The sequence below is a fragment of the Trichomycterus rosablanca genome, chromosome 4, assembly GCF_030014385.1.
Source record: "Trichomycterus rosablanca isolate fTriRos1 chromosome 4, fTriRos1.hap1, whole genome shotgun sequence".
Lineage (NCBI taxonomy): Eukaryota > Metazoa > Chordata > Actinopteri > Siluriformes > Trichomycteridae > Trichomycterus > Trichomycterus rosablanca.
The window spans coordinates 31,633,408-31,656,557 of NC_085991.1; the positions used below are offsets into that span (position 1 = coordinate 31,633,408).

Here is a 23,150-nt window from a genome sequence, read left to right on the forward strand (position 1 = left end):
CAACTAAAGAATTAGGGCCACCCAGACCAAATTTAAACATCAAGTATCTACAGGAGGGGGGGGGGGGGGGGGGGGTCATATAAGTTACATGAAAATTACAAGTAAGTAATGTAATTTTTTAATTGTGAATTGTGATTGCACTTATTGTAGCTACCCAATTGTTTAATTGTACTTCTTTATTCACTTCACATCAGCCCCGATGCCAATCTTTATTCTGGATCTGCTGCAGCTAAAATAAAATGCTATCTGATGAAGACTGAATTAAATTGTTAGTGTGAAGGCTTTACTTCATTTTATGATTAATGGTAAAGCTGGTCTCTCCCCATGTTCAAAGTTATTTGTGAGGGCAAACTGACAGATGACTTAAGATGTTAATTATTTAAGCTTTAATTTACCCATTGAACAGGTCACCTTGGCCATCATCGCAACAATTGCCCCCCTGAGAGATTTGGCAGGAGCCGCCACTGATATAACACAGTGATGAGCATGGCTCTGTCTCAACTTCGAGTGTGTTCCAGGCATCACATTCTAATCGTGTTCATATTTACAAAATACAATAAAGCTAATCTGTGAAAACACTGGAAATCTGTTCTTTTTACTTTTGTTACACATTACACATTACTTTTGTTTTTATTGTATTTTACAAAATGCCCCAACTTTTCTGGAAATGTGCTTTGTGTGTGCTTGAATAATACATAAAGGATCAGACGGGTATACAGACTATCCAGGAGAGTGAATAGAGAGGATCCGCCCTTCAGTGACTGAACGGAAATCTCGCCGCCTCTCGTTCACTCACACTGCAGCGGTTCTGTGCGGCAGTTTGGAATCTGTTTTTCTGTTTTCTGTCTCCGTTACGTGTTTAAACAGAAAATCTGTTTACAGGACGAACACTTGAACCACTACAGGACTTTAAATCATGCGGTGTGTTTCGGGGTGGGCTCTTTTGGCCCTGTTCTCTGTGTTAGTGGTGAGAGGTGAGTGAATCTCTGTGGCCCTCTTTTGTTAAAACCCTGGTTCAACGTGCTGACTTAAACATTTCCATGCTCTCGATTTTTTAACTGCGTAATAACTGAATTATATTATATAGACCGAATAATTGTTGAAACAGTTGATACAATTGAGTTGGTTTTGCACCCAGACTTGGCTTTTATTTTAACAGACACTGTGCTGGGTAACGGTGACCCAGAATGAACCTAGACTCGACGAGTGCTGTGTTCCAAACAGCTAACTAAATAAACATACCACATTTTCTTATTTCTCCATTAGCTTTTAAATTGTTACTTGTAACTCATGTACCCTAGTGCTGAGATATGTAACATTTAGGTGGTTACATATCTATTTTTTATTTATTTATTTATTTATTTATATATTTATGAAGTTCAGTTAATCTGAAAAGTAGTGTTTTGTCTGACCAAAATGTAGTGACTGTCGAAATTGTCATATATTTAAAATAAAACTGCTGTACTCATTACTGTATTGCTTTTAGTCTCTACAAACATAAGGAGACCAATGTTAAAAGCAAGTGTATAAAAGAGTGTATGTGTTTTTATTTCACCTTTTAGTCACAACAAGATCTTTCACTACACCATGTCATACCTCACACAAACACCAACATGACAGATTCCTGTGATAAATAACTATCACCCCATATTAAAAAACTGTACATAATCCAAACACTATTAGACACTAATGAATCTGAATGTTGCTTTGCCAAAAAGACAAAAATCCTTTAGCTAATACCTGGAAAAAGAAGAATATGGTGTCATATGGCACCTCTGGGGTGTTAAAGGTCTTGATAGTCAGGATCACTAAAGTGATAAAGCACTTTGGGCATCAAATTAGGTCATATTAAAATCTCACTTTCTAATGACTGTGTATTAAGATTACTTTAAACTTTCCATATCTCCTTTACACTCAGATCTGCTATGTAATCTGCACACACTGAGTACATTATGCAGTCTCACATTCAGCATATTATGGTAATAACTGTCGCAGAGTGCTGATGCTGAACAGAGGGGCGTGTGCCTACATTGACTGATTAAGTCATCTAATATATAATATTTTAAAATGAGTTTAAAAGAAAATATATGATTTAGACTTATTCAGCCTGGCTGTGGGATGATGTATAGTTTCGTTGTTTAATCTGTACCTACTGAGTACAATCAGCATGGGCATAGGAGGGCAGTGAATATTGTCTCGGAGGGGCGTTGCCTTACCCAAAATGCATTGTATGATTTAAGATTTAAGATGCAGAGTCATTTGATATCATAGCAGTGAAATATTATAATTCATATTCATATCATTAATGTTATCATATTTTTTTGTAGAAATGATTGCTCATTTCGTTTGTTTGCTGTCTCAGACTTAAAAAATGCACCACATTCCCATGGCAGATCCGGTTTTCTCTTGCATAGAAAGGATATAAGGATATTTTTAATGTATTAAAGGTTTTAATGCACTGTGATGTCAGGCTAAATGAACGAATGAATAGAATTGGATGTATAGTAGATTAAATATGTTCCCTGCTTCCGGTCGGCTGGGCGCCTACACACAGACATGATTAGATAACATCTGCCTGGTGGAAAGGCCGGAAGGATTCCCAGTCACTGCTGCAATTAAGGCTTCTGCAGTTTGGTCAAGGGCACCTGCACAGGGATGGCGGGTTAATGGACAGCAATGTGTGACTCTCCATATGCGATACTGATCTCTGTGTTCACCCTCCTTGTGCAGGTAAAAAGAAGCAGTTGGCTACTGCCCACGTGTCTGAGGGGGCATGTGTTAAGTACGACCCTCCTCGGTCAATGTAGGGGTCTTTAGCAGTGGAGGAGAGATATTACCAGGGTAATTGGATACAACTATATAGCGAGAAAAAAGTGGAAAATGCATAAATACAATAAAAACATGTTAAAACACGTTTGACATTCCCACATTCAGTATATTTCTTAAAATCATATTGTGTAATTATTTTTGCTTGGTTTATTCACTCTAATCAAACTCACTGTAATATTACCTTAGCCAAAATGCATTGCCTTACTTATTTGTCATGTTTTTAAAAGTACCAGTCAAAGGCTGCCTCTATAGCCTAGTATAGGGATAGAATAATCTGGTATGTAATACAGTCTTTACATTGAGGTCATTAAGAAGGAATGGTGAACACAGATGCTAGAAACTGATTATTTCTTCAGTGTTAAATAATGGATTGTTTTATTTAGTTGTTATCTACACCAAAACAAAAAAAGTATTTAAGTAATACTGTCTTGAATTGGAGCTCAGGTGGCACAGCGGTCTAGAGATTCGGTCTAGAGATTTGGTTTAGAGATTCTGTCTAGAGATCTACACAGTCATGCTTGGCTATGTTTAGCAGAAGGGTGGCCAAAGCCCTGTGATTGATTGTTGCCCTGTCCAGGGTAATCTTGGATCATAAAATGTCATTATAATATTGGTTCTATTTGTTGAGCACAACATGCAGTGACACTGAACACTCTCTTATTCTTATATATCCTAATTAATATTTAAAAACATATTATAGCCCAGTTGAATTATATATTAATGTGAAGTGGTGTATATTTTAGGTGGTGTAGGATCATGCTGTCCTTAATAAGGGTAAAGATGTTGCAGTGGCACACGTTAAAATGTTTATACCATTTCATTTGCTTAGTACTAGACTGTACTGGCATTGTTTTTTTAACATAAAAATAGTATTAAAATGCAGCCCTGATCACCTAATAGTATAATACAATAATTTGATGTGTAATCAAGACTATACATGCTAAGTACATCATCCAGCCTGGCATTCAGCATCTTGATAAGATTATACGTGTGGTTGTGGCACTGCTGTTAAAAGTATTTTATTTTTTATGATCAGTCTCAGAGAGATGTAGTATTAACCAAAATACATTGCCTGATGCCATTTTACAGTTCAGCCCATCATCTATAATAATGATTTACTAAACAGAGCAAATCTGTTAGCAGATTACTAAACAGCGCTGTGTGTTTGTCTCCTGGAAACACGCCTAACAATGGCAGTGATGCCGGCCTCGTGCTAAGCAGCAGTGTGCAGTAGCATGCAGGTGGAAAGCACTGCGCATGCGAGAGCTGGCACAAAGAATGCCAGGTGCAGAATGAGTGCAGTGTGTGAGGGTTTTGGGGGCTGCAGTATACTGGAAGATACCATCAGCCTTTTTTTTTTTTTTTTTTTTTTTTTTTTTACAAAGCTGGTGGTGTCTATACAAGTGTCTTTTGTTAAACATTAAAAAACATTTCCACAGCTAAACTGTTGTTTGTTCTATTTACTGACACATACTACTCGTGTCTTTGTAACAGAAATTTCTAAGTAGTATTAGACTAACACTGATGCCCCCTCCTCATTTTGCAGTAGTCTGCATAGCTGAAAAAAGATAAATGAATATTTGGAGCCTGTTTACAGACTACTACAAGTTTCTGGCTCCTCTTGTAGATCAGACACACCTCATGTGTCTGTAATTAGATCCAAACCAGCAACCTCATGCTCAATCTTCTTATACCAAACAATTCATTATTCATGCATGGGTGTGGGTTAAATCTGCAGCCTGGTCTTATGTGCTGGTTGCTGGTAAGAAAGCACTAATTCACTTATGATTAGCATTAGTGCAGATACCAACCAAATCAATAATTCTGTATTTGATTTAACAATAAAATATAAGTACAGTTTAAACGGGGGTGGGGCAGCATAAAGGCTCAGTGCATGTTCTCCTCATGTCTGTGTGGGTTCCGTGTTTGACATGAAAGACTTGAACTGATTAATCTTGTGTAACCAGTAATTACTGTCCTGTCATGAATGTTACCAAAGTGTTTAAAACATGATGTTAAAATCCTAATAAATAAATAAAAAAGCAGCAATAAATTATGCTCACCCTTACCGCTAAGACCCAGGGCTGCTATAGGCCGGTTTGGTGTCAGATGTGAGTTTCTATGTCTGGGGGATTAGAGGATGGCCGAGGCGCTACTATGGATTGGCGTTTTGTCAGGGGTGTGTTAATGCATTCCACCCAGTGATTACATGGAAATCGGACTCTCTGCAACCCTGACCAGTGTTTTTTTTTTTCAGTAATTTAGCAGTGTTGTTAAATAGTAGTTATAATTTTTTGTGGCGAGTTGTTATATGTTAGGCATGATAACTAGTCTCTAGTTTTAATACCATTAAGTATGGCTGCAACTAATGATTTTTGTAACCCACCCCCCAGCATTTAATCTAATAATATTATTAGATATTACTAATTTAATATTTTATGCATCTTTTTAAGTTTTAGGCAGTTGATAGTTACTCGTGGTGCACTTGAATATAGCAGATATGGGCAGCATCAAGACCTAAGTGACACTGACAAGGGCCAAAATGTTATGGCCAGATGACTATGCTAAAGTGTCTCAGAAGCAACAAGGGTTGCTCACAGGCAGCCATGGTGGGTACTTGCCTATTGTGGTCCGAGGAGGAACAAGCCACAAACCGCTGACAGGTTGTTAGGTGGCCAAGGCTATGTATGTATGGTATCTGGTATAGACCAACAAAAGAACAACCACTGTTGCTCAAACTGCTAATAATTTGTATACTGGTGTAACCCTTCTATGTATGGGGCTGAATAGTTGCAGGCCAATCATAGTTCCATACTATAAAAATCAATTTATGTCCTGAATTATTGAAATAGTATTGCACCCAACATTGACAAAGTCATTATAGAAATGATTATTCAAACAATCAAATGTCCACATTGATGTATTGCATGAAACTAGGAGTGAATTTTGGGATTTGGTTTATAATAGCTTGACTAAGACGGTTTATCAGTAGTTTCATATTTATCTGTGTAGGTATAGAATGAACAGTAGACCCAGTAATAGGTAATGTACTCCATAATAATAATAATAGTGTTAACTCACCAAAACTGGGTTTATTTTTTGCCCAGGTCTCAGGTACTTTGAGCACAGAGATAATTGTACTGAATCAGCTATTTATCCGCTGTGACATGGTCTACACTAGTAGCTCATACAAGTTTGGCCATGTGACACAGCAGTAACATGCTGAGCTGGCCTGACTGTGGTGCAGAAGGGTGGGTGGACACAAACTGCTTTAAGTGCTGTTACTAATTCTGGCATGGAGTGCAGGGACCTTTATTCAACTAGCTACACAGAGAACAGGAAACAGATTGACAAACTAGGCTGACAGCTGGGTTTAAACGTTGCTAAAATAACAATGGACCTCCAGAAAAAGACATTGGTAGCACACATTTTCACTGTCTTTGGGACCATCTTGGCGTTTCTGCATAAATTGATGTTTGGCTTTCTCTTTGCATTGTAGTTTAAGGTCGCATTTCTTGATGCAGTAGTGGACTGTGGAAGTGAAAGTGATTTTCTGAAGAACCCCTAAGCCCTTGTGTCTGTATTTATCACAGAAGCATGATGGCTTCTTATGCAATGTCGTCTGAGGGCTCAAAGGTCGGGCACATTTAAAAGTGGTTACTGGCTTTGCTCTCCACAGAATAAGATTTCTCTATTATAAATGGTAGATGTTAAAAAATCAAACTATTTACAATGAGAATTGAACAGATTGATGGCTCTCTTGATGTTTGACACTTACTGGTGAGCTCCAACCCATTTTTATTTGCAAATACTAAGACTTTGGTGGATCCTACTTTTATACCTCAATCCTAAAACTTGAATATTCTATAAACTTTTCAGTCTTATTTTACAATGTCCCATTTTTTGCTTTTTATCAAGAGATATTTAGAAATTGTCCCCCTTTTTTGGAATTAAATCTCACCCTGCTTATTTGGGTGTTGTGAATTGTTTTATTTAAGCATCTGACCTGGCCTTTCGCACAGCTTTATCTTGGACATCTTTAAATCTCTAATATTTTGATATTATGAGAGGTTTTTTTAATTGTATATGTACAGATACAGTAAGAGTACTACACATGTTCTAAAGCAGTTAAATTAAGCATTCTTACATTTACCTGTTTCACAGGCACAGTGAAATAGTGACAGTGCAGTACAGGTTCAATTTGCAACAGCATCATAGCTTTCTGTCTCTTACCTTCCAGTGGGTGCTACTGTAGTAGTTTGTGGTCAGCCTACACCAGTGACAGTGTGTCCCTGTTAATCTCTCAAAATGACAAACAGGGAAATTCCTTCATAAAATACCATCTCTGTGAGTGATGTGAATACAAAAGGTTTTTTGTGTAAAAATGAATATTTCCCTTGTGCAAAGTTCAGCTGTTATTACTTCTGATTTTGTTGTTGTGATCACATTTTACTAGGTTGCCATTAACCTAACCAGTGAACAGGAGATTTGTGTATTTTACAGATGAGCATGTCTAAGCAACTGTAATTTGATGTCAGTAAAATCACCACCTCTTTATCTAACTTCTCTAACAGTATTGTGGCTGTTATTTAATTAAAAATAGTTATTTAATTTAAAGTCATGTCCCCATCTTTGTTGTCTTTCTATGTTCTAGGTTTGGCGCAGGACTTTAATTTGGCTGATGCTTTGGATGACGACAAGCCCGCTGGTCAGTAAATAATATAATGCTTAAAAACATAATTGCTTTTCCACTTTACATATACCTTATTAGTTGAAGGTTTAACAATTAAGTAATGTTCTCTTAACATTACCTGTTAACTTGTAGGTTTAAGAAGAAGATAAGAAGATATACTTTATTTGTCATATATAGATATATAGGTGTACAGTACAATGAAATTCTTTCTTTGCATATCCCAGCTTGTTTGGTACCTGGGGTCAGAGCGCAGGGTCCGCCATTGTACGGCACCCCTGGAGCAGACAGGGTTAAGGGCCTTGCTCAAGGACCCAACAGTGGCTGCATAGCAGAGCCTAGATTTGAACCGCCAATCTTCCGGTTGATAGCCCAAAGCTCTACCCACTAGGCTACCACTGTTCCCTTTAAATTATTGTAATGATTGTATTTTGCTTGAAGTAGGTTTCCTGCTTAGTCAGCTTTTTAAACTAAATCATATTTACAAGACAGATCTGCTGTGGCCATTAATTACAAACTCTGAAATTTGTATAAATGTATTTAAATTGATATAAACCACTTTTGCCTCATTAATTTAACATTGACAGTCTACAGACAATACAATGCTTTGCAAAAGTAATACAATACATTCTAAATATAATAAAAAGCATTTTTACTTTGTTACAACAATTTGGGAAGGACCCTCTCTTAGTCCATTTTAACTTTGTGCATGAAGTGAACTCTATGAAGACTTGATTTGACAAGTTTGGTGTGGTGGAATTCCAGTAGCCTGTACAGAGCCCTGACTTCAATCCCACTTAGCACTTGCAAATTAGAATGTCAGTTGTCAGACTGGCTGCCTGACCACAAACGTTCTTTTCATGTAATGGGCACAGACAGACAGACAGAAAAGTGGAGGAGGCTTTAATGGATTTGCGATGGGACGTCTAACAAGCTAGCTGTCAGATATCCACATATTTTGGCCGTATTGTGTAATACTCATGATAAACACATTCAGAATCACCTAATATATTTTATGTAACAATACATTTAAGCACATGGCAGTCAAAGTGACTCATAATCCAGCCAGGACACAATCCATGTAACTAAAGGTTAAGGGCATAACAGTGGCAGCTTACTAATGTTAAAAATTAAACCACCAACCCTTTCAATGTGTAGTTTGATACCTTAACTACTAAGCCACATCTGCTTTAAACAGGATATAATGTGACTCAGATCATGTAGTTAATCCAGTGGATGTCACATTGAAGACTGTATATCAAATCACATTTATCTGTTTTATTTTTATTCTGGAATCTGACCAATATTCATTTTAACTGTGTTTTTTCCCCTGCAGTAACACCTAAACCCAAACCTAAAGAGCCTGCTGGAGGAGGAGGAGGAAAAGGGGAAGGTAATTGCATCTTTTTACATTTCAACAAGTTTATTTTGCTACTGCCATTGTTATTTCTTGTTCTACTCTAACAATTCCTTAAACCCCAGCACCTGAATATAACTGACTAACTGTGGTTCTCAGTCCTTGTTCTAACACTGTCCCATATGTTGCTTTGCAGACCTAAGCCTTTTAGACTTTTTTGATATTAAACCTACCCAAGCGCCTCCCGTCAAGCCCAAAGACCCTGTCAAGCCCAAAGACCCTGTCAAGCCCAAAGACCCAGTCAAACCCACACAGAAGCCAAAACCTAAACCAGGTGAGAGTCATTAATATCAAATAGATTTCTGTTTCAGAAGAAGGATGGCATTTCCGTTATATCCAGTGCACTGCATTAGCTGCTTTTTTAAGCTTGGCCTTAAGCTTGCTTATTCCTGCATGTTCCTTAGAAATCAATGTGTTGCCATGTTGGAGGAAAAAGAGCTCCAGTTTGCTTTGACTGGCAACAAATATTGATTATCTCTGCTTTCAGCTTGAGCAGGACTGTAGCACTTACTCTGCAGAATAATGACTTCAAAGACAGTAAAGGTTATTGTACAGAATTGATTTCGACAAAACCCAAGGTCACTTTGTCCTACTCAGGTCAGGGCTGCCTTAAGGAAAAACCAATCAGTGACCCGTCAATAAAGCTTTACTCTACACCCCATGCAATATAAGGTTGTTTTTTACAAGATCTCTTTCACAAAGAGTTTTATAAATTTAGGTTAATTAGTTCTGTTTAAATGTACTGTGCACTACGGCTGTTATGAAAACCACAATATCATAGGACTGTTATTTATGTGACATTGTTCATGTGATGATTTTAGTGATGTGATGAACAACTATCCAGCTGTAGGACTTTAACCCTATTACAGGTGTAATGAGTACATTGTAAAAACGTTTTACTATATAAGCTTGTACTATGTGTCTACATATAATTAGCTTGTAAGTAGGAACTACTTGTCAATCATTAAACAGTGGACAGAACATGTTGAAATACTGGTGGCAAAATATTAATTTGCCTAAAAAAGTAAACGGATAAAGACATTAACCAATATAATGTATATCTGGGCAGTTGTAGCCTAGTGGTTAAGGAACTGGACTAGTAATCGAAAGGTCAAGTTAACCACTAGTGGTAAGGTTCAAGTCTCACCACTGCCAGGTTGCCACTGTTAGACCCTTCAGCAAGGCCCTTAACCCTTAATTGCTTAGTCAGTTTACTGTCTTAATCCTGTAAGTTGTTTGGATAAAAGCGTCTGCTAAATGTGGAAAAATAAAAAATAAGAAATATATAAATATAACAAATATAATGTGCCAATTTCTTTGTTTCCTTCAATTTCAATTAGTCACACAGTCATATTTGTCAACATTATAACAATGAAAATCACATATAATTATTTTCCTTCTTACCTGGATGCCACATCCAACTTATTGATAATTAAATATTTAATCTCTAAAACCAGAGAAAAATGTACACATGGATTTTGTAAAGAATTATCCACCTTGTTTATTTGGATACAATCTTCTAATTGAGTATTGTTTTCTACTCCAGTTAAACTATTATTCAGATTACAGATAGTAAGTGATAAACATGGTTACTGATTTAGCATTCTGTTGTGTTGTATCGTTCTTTACATCTATTTCTAACAATAGCACTGTTTCTAATCCAATACTCATTGTTATCCTATCCTAACAAATGAAGCAACATTTGTGCATGTTTTAACCCTACTAATCTACTAGTATTCACTGACAGAGGATCCACTCGCTGATTTCTTTGAGCCCACTGTGCGGCCTGCCTTGTTGCCTTGCACAACATCCAGACCCCGTCGAACCTCTGCCCCGCCTCGTAAGGCTGGTGTGTATTGTGTTGTTGGTTCTTCAGTGGAGCCACACAACAGTCTGCTTGTTCATTTAGGAGTCAATTTTTTTGCATTACTACAGGTGCATTGTTAAATGTAACAAAAGTATGTAACACAGGGCTGGACAATATGATGATATGCTCATATGTTATACTCTATCACGATACTTTTCTTAAATATCATGGGAGTCCTTTATAATTCTGACCAACTTCATTGTCTCATTCTAGGTTACCTTCATCTGTTTTTCTTGGTGAGGGTTACAAACCCTACTGACACTATTCCCCCAGAAACATATTGAACATTAGTACTTCAATTAGTATGTGTTATTAAACACTGTCATGTAAAGTTAAATCATTTTACGGTTAATTACCAGTAATGAGAAAATTAAGAGAAATATTGTAAAGTATTTTTTATTGGTGTTGCAGACATTTGTCTTGGTGCCTGTTGGGACCACCAATACCTAAGAAAAACAGAATTTATATTATTTTCAGCCTTGGTATTGGTACTTTTGGTATTTTTGGTAATGGTATTTTAATAGACATTAAAACAGGTAGTGTGGACCTGAGTTTAAAAGTTGCCTCTACATTCTGGTATACAATGATACTTTCTTGTTGTTCGCTTCTTGTGTTGTGTTTCCCCTGGCTAGTTGTTCGATACTTGTGTTGTGTTCCCCCTGGCTAGTTGTTCGATACTTGTGTTGCGTTGTGTTGCGTTTCCTCTGGCTAGTTAAGTCCCCTTAACTGTGTATTGCTTAGTAAATGGGTCACTTGCACTGCCTAGGATGTGTTTCTGGGTGAGCTTTGGACCAATGCAACCATAATCAGAATGAAATGGTTACTTAAAATAAATGAAATAATAAGACAATTCCATTTGGTTTGTATTGTTGGCTTTCAATGTGCCACTACAATTTTAAAGCACAAACATACTGTATGTTGTGATAGTAATATATTGTGAAACTGATATAAACGTATCTTCATGTGATACGTTTGCCATATTGTCCACCTCAATGTAACATACTAATGTTGTGTTCCATTTTCTGTTTCAATTGAACATGTTGCTATAGACCCAAGTTCTTTGGTTGTAATTACTGTTCTCATTCAGAAAAAAAACATGCATCCCATAAGCTGCATATGTATCTGTGTTCACTGAGACATTTCTCAGTGAATTAAGTGTTTTACTGCATGTCAACTATGTTGTTTGTATTATCTATTGTAACTATTACTATACTATAATTAATGTCATACACAGACATGTGACTAATTAAAGAAACTCTTTGAATAAATCAGTAAAAGGTTACAGATGCTGTGAAGGGTTAGTTGTTATGATTTTGGACCACTTGTCGTCTTAAAAGAAAGGGTCAATATAAATCAGTACAAAGTTCTCACTGTCCTGATAGAAGTGTTTTTTTTCCTGGGTTACAGTACCTCCATTTCAAGCATACAATTTAAGCAATTGGCAGCACCTAATTTTGCAGTGTGAGGTCTACTTCAAGAATAGCTTAAACACCTTTTTAAATATCTCACTTGATGATGACCTGATAAAAAGTATGCAAGAGAATTAGAATCCCCGTTTCCAGATGTTAGGACATCTTTAAAAGTGCAACGAAAACAAGAATCTGTGATTTGTTTATTATCTTAACTCGTGGTTGTATCCACAAAAGACTCAAAGATGGGTTGTAGCTCACCACTTTGTAGCAAACTTGAGAAAATTAACAATTAGTTCAACTAGTTAGTTGGTTAGTTGACACAGAATGTGTGTGCTTGACTGGCCTGCCTGCAGTTCAGATCTGTCTCCTATTAAAGACGTGTGGTGCACCATAAAGAGAAAAATCAGACAACAGCAACCATAGACTGCTAAGCCATTTCCAAATTTAAATGCAAATGAGATGAAACACTGGTAAACATGCCTCTGTTCCAACCTTTTTTGAGTTGCAGGCATTAAATTCAAAATGTGGTTGTACAACATTGAAAATCCAATGAAGTTAGCCGCTCAGGTGGCGCAGCGGTAAAAAGGCACGCTGCAACCAGAGCTGGATTCTGAGTACGTCGTATCGAATCCAGCTCTGCCTCACCGGTTCGAGGCTGAGTGGCTGTATGAGCAACGATTGGCCGGTTGCTCAGTAGGGGGGCGGGACAAAGAACCGGATGTGGGGGTCTCTCTGTCAGAATTCAATTACGACCTCTGCCGGCTGATTAGAGGCGCCTGCACAGAGATGAGGAAGAGTGCCCTTAGGGTGTGTCTCTCCGCATGCAACGCTAGGTGGCGCCACACTCATCAATGTGTGAGTGGCAAAAATGCATCCGGCTGCTGCCCATGTTTCGGAGGGGATATGGGTTAGCTTCAATGTCCTCGGCCACGGCAGAGTTCGGCATAGACAGAGAGGAAGCACGATGCAAATTGAACAATTGGATGCGCTAAAGGGGAGAAAAAGGGGAAAAATTAAAAAAGAAAAAAAAATACAATGAAGTTGGACTGCGAAAACAGTGAAAATAATTTCTTTGTTTTTATTGCATTTTACAAAATTCCTTTGGAAATGGGTTTTGTAGATTTTGACCCAGCTTAACACCTACAGGAGATTTTATGCAGAAGTGTTAGACCGTGCTCTCCCCCACATTTACCAGGACACCAAATAAAGAAATGCTCTGTAGAATTTATGCCAGTGTGCTTTAAAACAGCTCTTGGTGGCCTCACAGCTTGATTGTTTTCAAGTTTTCATTTAATGTCACGTGTCTGTATAACCATTTTATTTATTAAACATGTTTCGTACTCTTATGGCCAGAATATTGGTAAGGCTCAATACAGTAAACATAATATATTGCTGTTTTACTTAAAATTAATTATGTTTTCATAAGAATTAACAAAATGCAAACACTATAATGCATAATGTTTATTGTATAGATTCAAGTGAGTTTGACCTTAGCGATGCTTTGGACCCCAAAAATGACATCGGAGGTAAAGGTAAAGGAGGTGTGTCTCTCTCATCTTTTCTTTATCTTATTATCTTTTTTATTTATGATGTTATCAAATGTGCATTCTTCATGTACCTGGTCAAGCTATGTAATGCTGATTAAGAAATGAACAGTCACAGTAAATTGAGTTACATTTTAAATCAGCTTGAGCTGTAGAACCTGGGAAAACAATTCTATACTGGTTTTACACACAGAAATGGTATTTTTATCTTACCTATACCTTCCTTGTATCTGCACTCATTGGGCATTTTATTAGATAGGCTTTAAAGTAGGTCTAAAAATACTAATATAATGAAGTAGAAATTCCGATTCACCTTATTTAAAGTTTCTTGTATTTTAATTTATAAAGATGATACATTTATTTGGAAACTCAGGCATTTTATGTTCCTGTTAGATAAAGATGTTTCTGGAGGTGGCAACAAACCCAAAGGTGGAAGTTCTGGTAAGGAACTCATGGTGGCTCGTCTATGGGTGACACTGACTGGAATGGGAATTAACTCTCTCCTCTACATCTATCTTTTTGCTGCAGTCTTAACCATCTTTCTTTCTGCAGACTTAATTTTGGATTTAAGGTCCAAACAGCACTTTTAAAATTGTAATAATATTTATATAAGAAGCTCATCCTACTAATAAACCATCCTGTTCTGCTGTTGTACCCAACGCTTGATAAATACCCTGCATGGTTGTTGGGCTCCAGGTGGCCAGCTTTGTGTAACTGTGCATACAGTTGAAGTCAAATGTTGCATATATACACTTGTAAAGGAACTTGTATGTCTAGTATCGCTCTTCTTCATTTTACTGTGGGGTTTCTAAAAGTTTGAGAAAATCTGCATGGTCAAAAATACATACAGCACTTTGGATAATTAAATTAGTCCTTGTTTACAATTGATGGTAGCTGGCGACTTCTCTTTGGCCAAATAAATAGAGCTAGTTAGAGTCCCATGCATTACATTGAGAAAGTCTTGAAAGCTCTAAAGATCATCTGTATAAATAGTTGTTTGTAGTACATAGAACAGCACAGAGCAGTGGTCTGTTTGCCTAAGTTGGGAAAAAATCCCAAACGTTTACCTAATGCTGAAGGGAAAACGAGTTTGTCATGAATTAGAAGCTGTTGGAAGTTAATGTCAGTGTCCACAGTCAAGTGAGCTGCACCATTGGCTGCAAGGTGCCATGCAAGAAAGTAATCCCTGCTTCAAATACTAAATATTAGGGGTAGGGGTGCTGTATGCAGGTGTATGCAGGTCAGTAGTAGCTTTGTGGTTAAGGTTATGGACTACTGATCAGAAGGTCAACGGTTCAAGTTGCCACTGTTGGGCTAGTTGCTCTGAAAAAAAGTCAGCTAAATGCTGTAAATGTAAAAATATACTAGAAAAAAATGCTAATTAGCAGAACAAACTTAAAAAAAAAAAAACTAATGAGAAGTTCAGAACATGTGTTTGAATCTTTTAATTACAGAAATAGAACAACATGATTATTGTAGAAGTCATAAAAATGCCAAGATTACTTTGACATACATGTTTCTCACAGGTGTACATACTCTTCTGACTCCAGCTGTATATTTTCTGCTGGATCTTGTTGCAGCTTACTTCCTGCACTTTTGGGATGTTGTGACATTTGCTTCTGCTTTATTAAGACCTTTCTCTAAATCTTTAAATAAATTACTTAGTCCTTTGTGTGACTCACCTCTGTGGAGAAGCTGGGGCTCTTACTAGGAGTACAAACCATCCAAAAGAGATTTTTGTACTATGCACAAAGACTTAACTGCCTCTTGTCGCAGGTGGGAGCTTTTCTGATTTGGATCTTATTGATGTGGGAAATGATGACACCTACAAACCTGACAAAGGGAAAGGTAGGGTTTTTAGATTATGTTTTCAGTACTATTCATCCCTGCAAAACTTGACTGTATGTCAGTTTTATATTAAACAAAGTAATATCGATGAACCATGTGATATGGACGGCTCTTTGTGTTTTTGCAGGTGGACGAGGAAATGCAGGCGGCAATGTGAACCCTACTGGTGACACAGATTATAGTATGAATTATATTCATTTTCTGTTACAGTGGGTATAACACACTATATAATCAAATGTACAGTATGTGGGCACCTCCCTTACTGAGTAGGGTGGCACGGTGGCTAAGTGGGTAGCACTGTCGCCTCATAGCATGAAGGTCCTGGGTTCGATCCCCAGGTGGGGCGGTCCGGGTCCTTTGTGTGGAGTTTGCATGTTCTCCCCGTGTCTGCGTGTGTTTCCTCCGGGTGCTCTGGTTTCCTCCCACAGTCCAAAGACATGCAAGCAAGGTGAATTGGAGATACAAAATTGTCCATGACTGTGTTCGATATAACCTTGTGAACTGATGAACCTTGTGTGTAATGAGTAACTAACGTTCCTGTCATGAATGTAACCAAAGTGTAAAACATGACATTAAAATCCTAATAAACAAACAAACAAACCTTACTGAGTATATGGGTTTTAGCCACATCATATACATAAATATATACATAGATCTGTTCCAGCATCACCGTGGCCCTGTGCACAACTTACGTTTGATGTGAAGAAACTTCAGTTGCTTGCAGAGAGCGCTGGCCTGAACTGGTTTGCGAATTAGGCTTTTTGTCCAGTGTCATTGCCTGATCTAACAAATGCTTTTTTGACTGAACTGGAACAACTATATTTTGGCAGAATATAGAACAGACGAATTCTCACAGGCACACTCAAAAAACTTGTGGAAATCCTTTCAAGAACAGTGGCCACAAAGGTTGGGTGGGTTAACAGACAGTTTGGTTTTAATGGTTTTGAATTGGGGTGTCCAACAAGCTCATGGTCAAGTATCCACATAATTGTATAGTGTTGCAACTTGAAGCTTATTCATACAGCATGTTGCATCTGAATCTATTGACGCCCAACCGACCAACTAGCGTAATTTACTGTTGTGCTACCTGAGCGCCCTAATTGTGCATTTATGCAACAAATCATTATTTTATCAGAAACTACAGAAGTAATGACAGTAACAAATCTGAATATTCTGATTTATTGTTTGATTACTGTGTTTTGTAATGAAATAACCTTTTTTACATCTCTTATTTTTTCCCAAATTGTTCATCTCTAGACGATATGCCAGAGACTGTCACCATCGCTGGCATTGCAAGTGCTGTCGTCATGGCACTGGTCGGTGCAGTGAGCAGCTACATCTCATACCAGAAGAAAAAATTCTGCTTCAGCGTACAACGTAAGAACCAGCAGCTAACATGTTACTGTTAGAGCATTTCTGAACTGAAATCAGTGTACCTCATTTTTAACATAACTTTCTTCAGAGAGCCTGAATGCAGACATGGTGAAGGCAGAAAATCCGGACGCTGTGGTGGCCCAGGAACCCCAAGGTACAGCGCATGACTCTTTTTCTTTTATACCCTTATGTACACCGGCATATGTTCTGATGTTAAAAAATACATGTTTTAAACATGGTAATCAATTATGTACTTGGTCATTAGGTATCTGGGCTGATGTTAGCCTAAAACACTGTTATTTTAATTAGAAGGCTGATGTTTAACTTGGCTACAGAGAGTATTCTCATTTCCCATAGGATAACAGGATTAGGTTATCCTTAGTATTTCAAGAGAATACTAAGAGCTCAGATACCTGGTTTCTATGCCTGATGGATTGGATATAATGAAATGAGATTGGGGCATCCCTATTTTTGGTTAATTAGCTGGAGACTGTTGGGTGTCTACTTATAATTTGACCAAGGGCAGCACAGTGGCTCAGTGGATAGCACTGTTGCCCCACAGCAAGAAGGTCCTGGGTTCAATCTCCAGGTGCGGCAGTCTGGGTCCTTTCTGTGTGGAGTTTGCATGTTCTCCCCATGTCTGCGTGTGTTTCCTCCCACAGTCCAAAGACATGCAAGTGAGATTAATTAAAGATACTAAATTGTCCATGACTGTTTAATATTAAAAGACTTGAACGGATGAATCTTGTGTAATGAGTAACTACCTGTCCTGTCATGAATGTAACCAAAGTGTAAAACATGACGTTCAAATCCTAATAAATAAATAAATATAATTTGAACTGATAAACCTTTCATTCTTTGTCCATTCAGTTCAGCAAACTCTACTCCAGCCCCCAAACGCTGAGCCGCCCACAGATGACAATGTAGTGTAAGCAGTCATGCATTTCCAGCAAGAAGAGAGAGCACTGCTCAGTGCAGACCCACCATAGGGATAGAAAATGACATCTACATCTTCGGCTATGGGATTAAATCAAATGATCTGTGAATACTTATTTTATTTTAATGTTTGCCTTCATCACCACTAATGTGACTGTTTACATTGTTACCCTTATGAAGTTGGAAATTCAGAACAAAAATGATCATGTTTGTTGTTGATGTGTATATTTTGCTTCAGTGAAGGCAACACAGTCTACATTCATTGATTCACGCTGCCTCACATTTTCAGGGTTTATCAAGCTGCTTTCACACTTTAATGAGAGCATCACCGTGTAAATAGTGTGTATCATCAAACTAATTGACATGTCCACTAATGAAATAACAGTGATGATGATGGCGATGCTTTATGTATCTGCTTTAAGAGGGAACGTTTTATGGCAAGGGAGATCAGTTCTGGTTCTGTATTATTGTCCAGCACAATTGGTAGATTTCCTGAATCTAAATCTAGCATATGTATGAAAACACACAGGATCACAACCAGAGTAATGTATTCTGGTTGTAATGTAATGCACAACAGACAAGCACTCCCTTGATAATTCTGGATTTTGTTAAAACATCTGTTAAACATTGATAAACACTATTAAAACTCGTACACAACAATTACAGTTTTTAGGAGCAACACTATGGGACAATGCTAGACGACTTGTGGTAGTGGTTAAAATTTTAAGACATCCTTACTTCTGTATTTCCTCATTTTCAAAAGTTTGAACACAGCCATACTTAACCCCTTAAGAGCCCTGTAAGAAGTCTCGTTGTGCTGTAAAATACTTTAACAATAATAAATCATGTATTTGGGGCAGTTGAATTTATATATCAAATGATTTCTCTGCTATTTTCCTTCCTGTGTCAGGTCAGGCTAGGTATGTGGCTGAAATGCTACAAGGTAAAGTTCACTTTGTTAAATATTGATCTTTAGCTCTACATAATTGCTATACACACACACCCATTCATACATGTTAGAGCAGAGAAATCTGCATTGTGCTGGACCTGCAGGACCAAAGCTGGTTTTCTCTAGTTTACAAATGGATTACTGATGAATGTGCTGTTAAAATCATTTCTAATGGCTAAAAATGTATAATGTTTTTACGTGTCCTTTTTTACATTTAAACATATTGACATGAATTGTACATATATGCCCTGTTTAAGGAGTAATTTGAAGGAATTCATGTAAATACTAGGTTTTTTGTGACCGAGTAGATGTTTTTAGAGAAGGAAAAGAAAAAGACTTAGACGGAAGTGAAACAAACCCATGGCTGCTCACACTTTCATTTGCTTTACAACTGGAATTGAGTACACGTGTGATTGTGATGAAGAAACTGTTTACTAACTTTCTCTGTTGTGTGTGTTTTGATTACTGTTACAATAGTGGTAGAAGACTTACAGACCAGTCGGTACATTAGCTATAATGAACATGTTCGAGTACAGTTGTGTGAGATAATACTAATAGATAAAATATGTAGAACGCAGGTCTTTCCTACATTAGAACAAATGTTACGGTTTGTATTGTTAGGGAACTTACCTTTTCGCAACTTTTTAACAATATTGTGTTTGTAAAATATGTTTTGCGTGAATTCAAGTTTGTATTTGAATACTGGTGTATCTTTATATACACACTCGTCATTTATGTATAGCTGTATTTGTGTGCCCTAGACTTTCAGCGGTCGTTCAATCGGGTTGTCCTAGCTGTCAGATTAACAGTAGAGTATTCAGGCATAGACCTGTATGTATTTAACTCTTTAGACTCTTTTACCCATCGCTTTTGCTGTTGCCTTAGAAATGATGGCTGTGTTTCAATAGACCTGTTTGGTGACTTGCTTCTTTTATTAGAAGGATGTGCTCTAGAAGTATTGTTGTGTGAATGGGTTTGTTAGTGGATTTAAGGGATCCAGTGTAGCTTTCAAATAAATTACCTTTACATATTCTACTCATAGACAATTTTCTGTATGACTCTATATGAAGGTGTTTAAGTCGCAAAAATAGGTGACTAAATAATTGTTTGTCATATAGGCAAGACCAGGCTTTCTCTCGAAAGTGGTTACCTCTCCCCTAACTGATAAAGTGCAAGTGTATGTGGAACTTTGATATTGGGGTCCACTGCATAACAGTTTTTCCTGCTGCTCTTGTACATCATTCAGCATATGGGCCAAAGAGTTCTTCATATGCTGAATGAGACGTGTTGGAAGGCTTTAGCACTAATGTGGAGGAACACGATACGCAATTTACCAGCACCCAGCTTATCCATTAGTGGTCTATACCACTAGTCAAAATGTATACAGGATGCTTCTAAACAGCAAACGGTAAAGCATTTGCCCTATTTTCCAGACATTTTGATGCTTGTTATGCCATATCCAGCATGACCAGGAGTTTTAGGAAGGGTGTTATTTCTCCCATATTATTCATTAGGGTGATAACCAATCTCAATTGTCTAAAGTTATGGAGAAAGTGAGGAGTCAACATGTTTGGAAGAAGGTGACAAAGTTGTTGCATGAGCTGCAGAGAAAAATTATGTGGTAGCTATAGCTCTCAGCCCTCCAGACTGATAACTGTTGAGTGTTAAGTGAAGACTTAACAATCAGATAGAACTGACAGCAACAAAATTAGGATATAATTGGTTGGATAAAACTTGTTGGATAACTTTAGCTATAAAGACTGAATGTGTTGTAGATGAGATTTGAAACACAGCCATTTTACTAGCTGAGATATTCCAGCTTTTCCCAGTCCTGTCACCTCCTTGAACAGCCTACTTTTGATGCACCTTTGCTATGTTTTTCGCCACTTATTGCTGCTGGTTATTTACTTGCCTTACTCTGTGCACAGAAATACAGCAGCACATACAGTAGGGAGAACAGTACTGAATGTAGCAGTTAAGACCCAATGCTTCAGATGAGTGTGCATTTAGTTCAATTTTTGGTCCTTCTTTCAAAAAGCAATACATTCACACCAACTGTCTCACGCTGTGATGAAAACTATTACACAAATCTTATCAGTGGTTGTTTTATAGCTGCCTCTTTCCAACCAAAAAAAACAGAAGTTTGCAATGTTTGTGTTTTTAATGTTAATTTGTCATGCCATGTAATCTTTTATCAATTTTTTCTCCCAATTTTCTCCCCTAATCTAGTCGTGTCCAATTACCCTGATTTTGTCCTCTATACTGATTCGACCCTTCACCGCTGACTGAGGACGCTTCTCAACTGACATACGCCCCCTACGGCACGTACAGTCAGTACAGACTGCATATTTCACCTACACGAGTCGAGTTCATACACTGACGGGCACTGTGTACGGAGGGCCACACCCCCATCAGCATTATTCCTCAGCCCTGTGCAGGCGCCATTAGTCAGCCAGCAGGGGCTGCAGTTGCACCAGTTATGAGAACCTATGATCCGACTTTTTACCCCTATGAACAACAGCCAATCGTTGTTCATGCAGCCGCCCCGCCCAGTCGGAAGGCAGAGCTGAGATTCGATACGATGTATTCGAAACCCCAACTCCGGTGTGCTAGCGTACTTTTTACCGCTGCGCCACCTGAGCGGCTAGTTACAGCAATGTTAAACACAGACAAATAATGTCAAATGATGTCAAATCTATTTACATTTAATATTTTATGTGCAGCACTAGGGATTCAAATTGTAACCATTTCTTTTGACCGATAACTGAACACCATTAGTTGCCGGTTAACCAAACAGACAAGCGTCCCACCAAAATATAAAACACGTTCTAGGTAAAACACATAAGTCTCACGTTTTAGTGATTAATAAACAGTATACCGACAAGTAGAACAGTAGGATGAACATAAACACCGTGTACAGAACCACTTCAGCTTTTAAAATATTACAAACCTAAACTAAACATGCTAATCACAAACTGACTCAGACAATAAATTATAGTTATTTTAAAATGATTAGCAGAGATTTACCTTTATATTGGTGCATGACGCAAAATATCCACATCAGCGTTAAGTTATCATGTTTGGGTTGATCCTCTGAATGAGGTTAGAACCGTAGCTGGTGCATGCGCGCTGGGTCCAACGTTCTTTACATTAATTACATAAACAATCACTTTTTTAACAGTTAATCATTAGCATCCATAAACAACACTGCAGCTGAGAGATCTAGGGTGGAACCCAAGAGTTACAAACACACCCACACAACTACATTTATTAGGTGCAGCTGAGCTGAATTTGAAGGCATGTTTAAAAATCAGCGTCCCTGGTTAGCATCGTGTTTTTCAGTCCTGATTTTGAAGTGTGTCAGATCTTTATGTTTTTTTTGTTGCTCCAAACACCCCTGATTCAACCAAATAGCTGTTTAATTAAGTGTGGCAGATACTTTAGGACTAGAACTAAACAACACTGGTTTTAAGCAAGCTATCAAGACAAATGCCAAGTGATTAAACAGGTGGAATCAGGTGAAGCTCTTGTTAGGTTGCCATTAATATTTGACCTTCATGTGATTAATTGTGGATAGGAGCAGGTACCCTTGATATTGTGGGGTAACAAGAAGCTGTTACCTTAATTGCACATAGACAGTGTTGATTGTTAAACCTTAAGAAATTAGGTTAAATGGCATAAATCTAGGACATCATTAAGTTTTATTTGGTCTTTTAATGTTATTTAATAGACAAGGTAAAGTGGAGCTGCCAAACGTGATTAGACACAAGTTGACCGTAATTAACTGTGTACTAAAATGATTTGTAACTAATAAACTTTAAATTTAAACATCAACCTTTTTCACCAAAGTCTTAGTCAAGCCCTTATTCCATACTCATGTTTATAAACTAAAAATGCCCATTGAATGTACTATTTAATAATATGTGAATGGCAAAAAAACACCAAAGACAAAAAGAGCAAAGGCTCACATTCTAGTGATTGTAACTGGGTTTTTTATGTAGCAAAATGTCTAATTCACAAATGCCTTGAAGGTGTACATTTTAACAATGAATTAAACCTGCTTTAGTGCTTTCTTCATAAATTGACTGTTATAGCCAGTTTCCCTCTGTGGTGGATTTGAGCATTGTAGCTACATCTATAAAAAGGCTTTTCACGTAGTCTCAAAGGTTGCATTTGTTTTTGAAGAAAATCTGGAATTTCTGGCGACTGTTGTATAGGAACTGCAATACTGCTAATAAGAGTGAAACCATAAATGCATGCTTTGGTAACCTAGCTGTAGATATC

At 37.6% G+C, this 23,150-nt stretch overlaps 1 protein-coding gene across 3 annotated transcripts; it reads left to right on the plus strand.

Annotated features, from left to right (window-relative positions):
• The first annotated feature begins 807 nt into the window (after nucleotides 1-807).
• Nucleotides 808-22,700, plus strand: cd99l2 (CD99 molecule-like 2). Of its 3 annotated transcripts, XM_062994170.1 has the most exons (11): nucleotides 808-974; nucleotides 7,484-7,537; nucleotides 8,856-8,912; nucleotides 9,073-9,210; nucleotides 13,688-13,756; nucleotides 14,153-14,200; nucleotides 15,536-15,607; nucleotides 15,735-15,788; nucleotides 16,865-16,984; nucleotides 17,070-17,135; nucleotides 17,852-22,700. In XM_062994170.1, exons 1-11 carry the CDS (start codon nucleotides 917-919, stop codon nucleotides 17,911-17,913), a joined length of 798 nt encoding a protein of 265 aa, XP_062850240.1. In that variant the 5' UTR covers nucleotides 808-916; the 3' UTR covers nucleotides 17,914-22,700. The 3 variants fall into 3 exon arrangements, with proteins under 3 accessions (XP_062850240.1, XP_062850241.1, XP_062850242.1); XM_062994171.1 differs by lacking the exon at nucleotides 14,153-14,200; XM_062994172.1 differs by lacking the exons at nucleotides 13,688-13,756; nucleotides 14,153-14,200.
• Nucleotides 22,701-23,150: the final 450 nt, after the last annotated feature.